Genomic DNA, 1,749 nt, shown 5'->3' on the forward strand with positions numbered 1-1,749 from the left:
TTTCCCCGCCCCGACACAGCAAAAGCCCCAAAGACCGAACGAGGTGCAGGGCCCCAGGCCCCCACCCAGAGGCACAGAGGGCAGGAGCATCTCCAGAGCTGCAGCAGGGTTGGGCTGGGAGGGCAGCAGGGGCCGTGGGACGGCAGCTGGGGCACTCACTGCAGTTCCTTTCGTCCGAGGCGTCCTCGCAGTCGATGACCTGGTTGCCGCGACTCGAGGTACCGGACCTCGGTCGCGCTGCAGCTGGTTTCTGCAGGAGGGAAGCTGGTTTCTGCTGGGCTGGGGGACCCGCCGTGTACAGACACCCCGTGGCCCCGCTCCTGTTGTGAACGTGCCCGCACAGACGTCCACCCAGCACAGCTACCGACGGCCTGATCCTGCACCCCAGGCTCTGGTCCCCTTCCAGCTCAGCACTGGTGCCTCCCCAGCTCATGGACTCTGCCTGGCAACCTGATCTCTGCTCCCAAACTGGCCACAGGCCTTGCAGGCCTGGATGGGCTCAGGAAAGCTCCTGACCTTCCCCGTCCATTCTGAACTTGGTTGGACTTGACCCTCATGAAGGCCCCTTCCAGCTAAAATGATCCTATGGACCAAGCAGCGGGGCTTCTGTAGCCCTGCGGCTCTGAGGGGGTGCTGCCCTTGGGTACCATTTTCTCAGGAGCACGGGAGCCATGAGGAGCAGTGACACTGCACCTCACCATCACCCCACCACCCTCCTGGGTGTCAAACCACTGCTCTTGGGAGGCTCTGGGTGCTGCACAGCTCTTCTCAGGAACTCCCCCTCCCTGGGAAGAAGCCTGGGAACGAGCTTTCCAAAGTGCTCTGCTGCACAAGCAGGATTTAGACCTTGTCTCTCCATGAAGCCCTAGCTCTGCTCTGACCCTGTCAAGCTGAAGGTAACTCTTCCCTGGAGCTTGTCCCTGTCCCAGACAGCTGACGGAGCCCCGGCAAGAGCTGGCTGGGAGCCAGGCAGGCCTCTTACTGTTGCAGGGCACTTCGTCCGAGTTGTCCCCGCAGTCGTCGACGCCGTTGCACCAGTAGCGGCTGGCGACGCAGCGCCCGTTCATGCAGTGCAGGTAACCCTTCTTGCACCTGCGGCTGCCTGCCAGGGAGGGCGAGGAGGAGGAGGGAGAGCTGGTGAGCGTGAGGGGCAGGCTGCAGTCCCTGGGGGTGTCAGCTCCTCAGGGACCCTTCAGCAAGGGAAGAAACTACACAGGCAGGATGAGGGAACGGGCTCCCTGGTGCAGTGCTGGCCACACTGCAGGGTTAAGCTGGGCCTTCGCCCAGTACAGATCCCTCCCAGCTGAGGAGTGAGGATGGGGAGGGTGCTGCAGCCCCCCACCAGGTCAGCTCAAGGCGTCCCACTCTCCAGCTTGCCCCCCAAAACTGGAAAAAATCTGGAGCCCAGCTGGGTCCGTGTCCGCAAGGGCATCAGGGACCACAAGTGAGTGTTTGAGGGACACGAGAAAACCCCCAGGACTCCTGGCTCCCTTGGCCAAACGGAGCCGACAGCTCAACAGGGTGCTGGGGGTGCACGTGTGTTTGAGCAAAGCAGCAAGAGGAGGAACCTTACTGCAGTAGGACTGCTTCTCATCCGACTTGTCCTTGCAGTGGACCACGCCGTCACAGGTACGGCTGAAGTCAATGCAGTCGCCATTGCCGCACTCGAACTCGTCGTGCACGTTGCAGGTGGAATTCAGGGCTGGGGAGGGCACGGGGAAGGTCAGCACTGCCAGGCTGAGGCTGGGC

At 62.5% G+C, this 1,749-nt stretch overlaps 1 protein-coding gene across 1 annotated transcript in view; it reads right to left on the minus strand.

The window, feature by feature from the left end:
- Window positions 1-1,749, minus strand: part of LOC103773672 (low-density lipoprotein receptor-related protein 1-like) — a gene marked incomplete at its 3' end in the record, with an annotated part of 5,130 nt that overhangs the window by 378 nt on the left and 3,003 nt on the right. Inside the window, exons 6-7 of the mRNA XM_008941046.1 lie at window positions 1,574-1,702; window positions 983-1,102 (exon numbers count right to left, since the gene is read on the minus strand). Of these exons, the coding sequence (XP_008939294.1) occupies window positions 983-1,102; window positions 1,574-1,702 (249 nt within the window). The remainder of the gene's footprint in view (window positions 1-982; window positions 1,103-1,573; window positions 1,703-1,749) is intronic.

The sequence above is a fragment of the Merops nubicus genome, unplaced genomic scaffold, assembly GCF_000691845.1.
Source record: "Merops nubicus isolate BGI_N331 unplaced genomic scaffold, ASM69184v1 scaffold32025, whole genome shotgun sequence".
NCBI classification, from domain to species: Eukaryota; Metazoa; Chordata; class Aves; order Coraciiformes; family Meropidae; genus Merops; species Merops nubicus.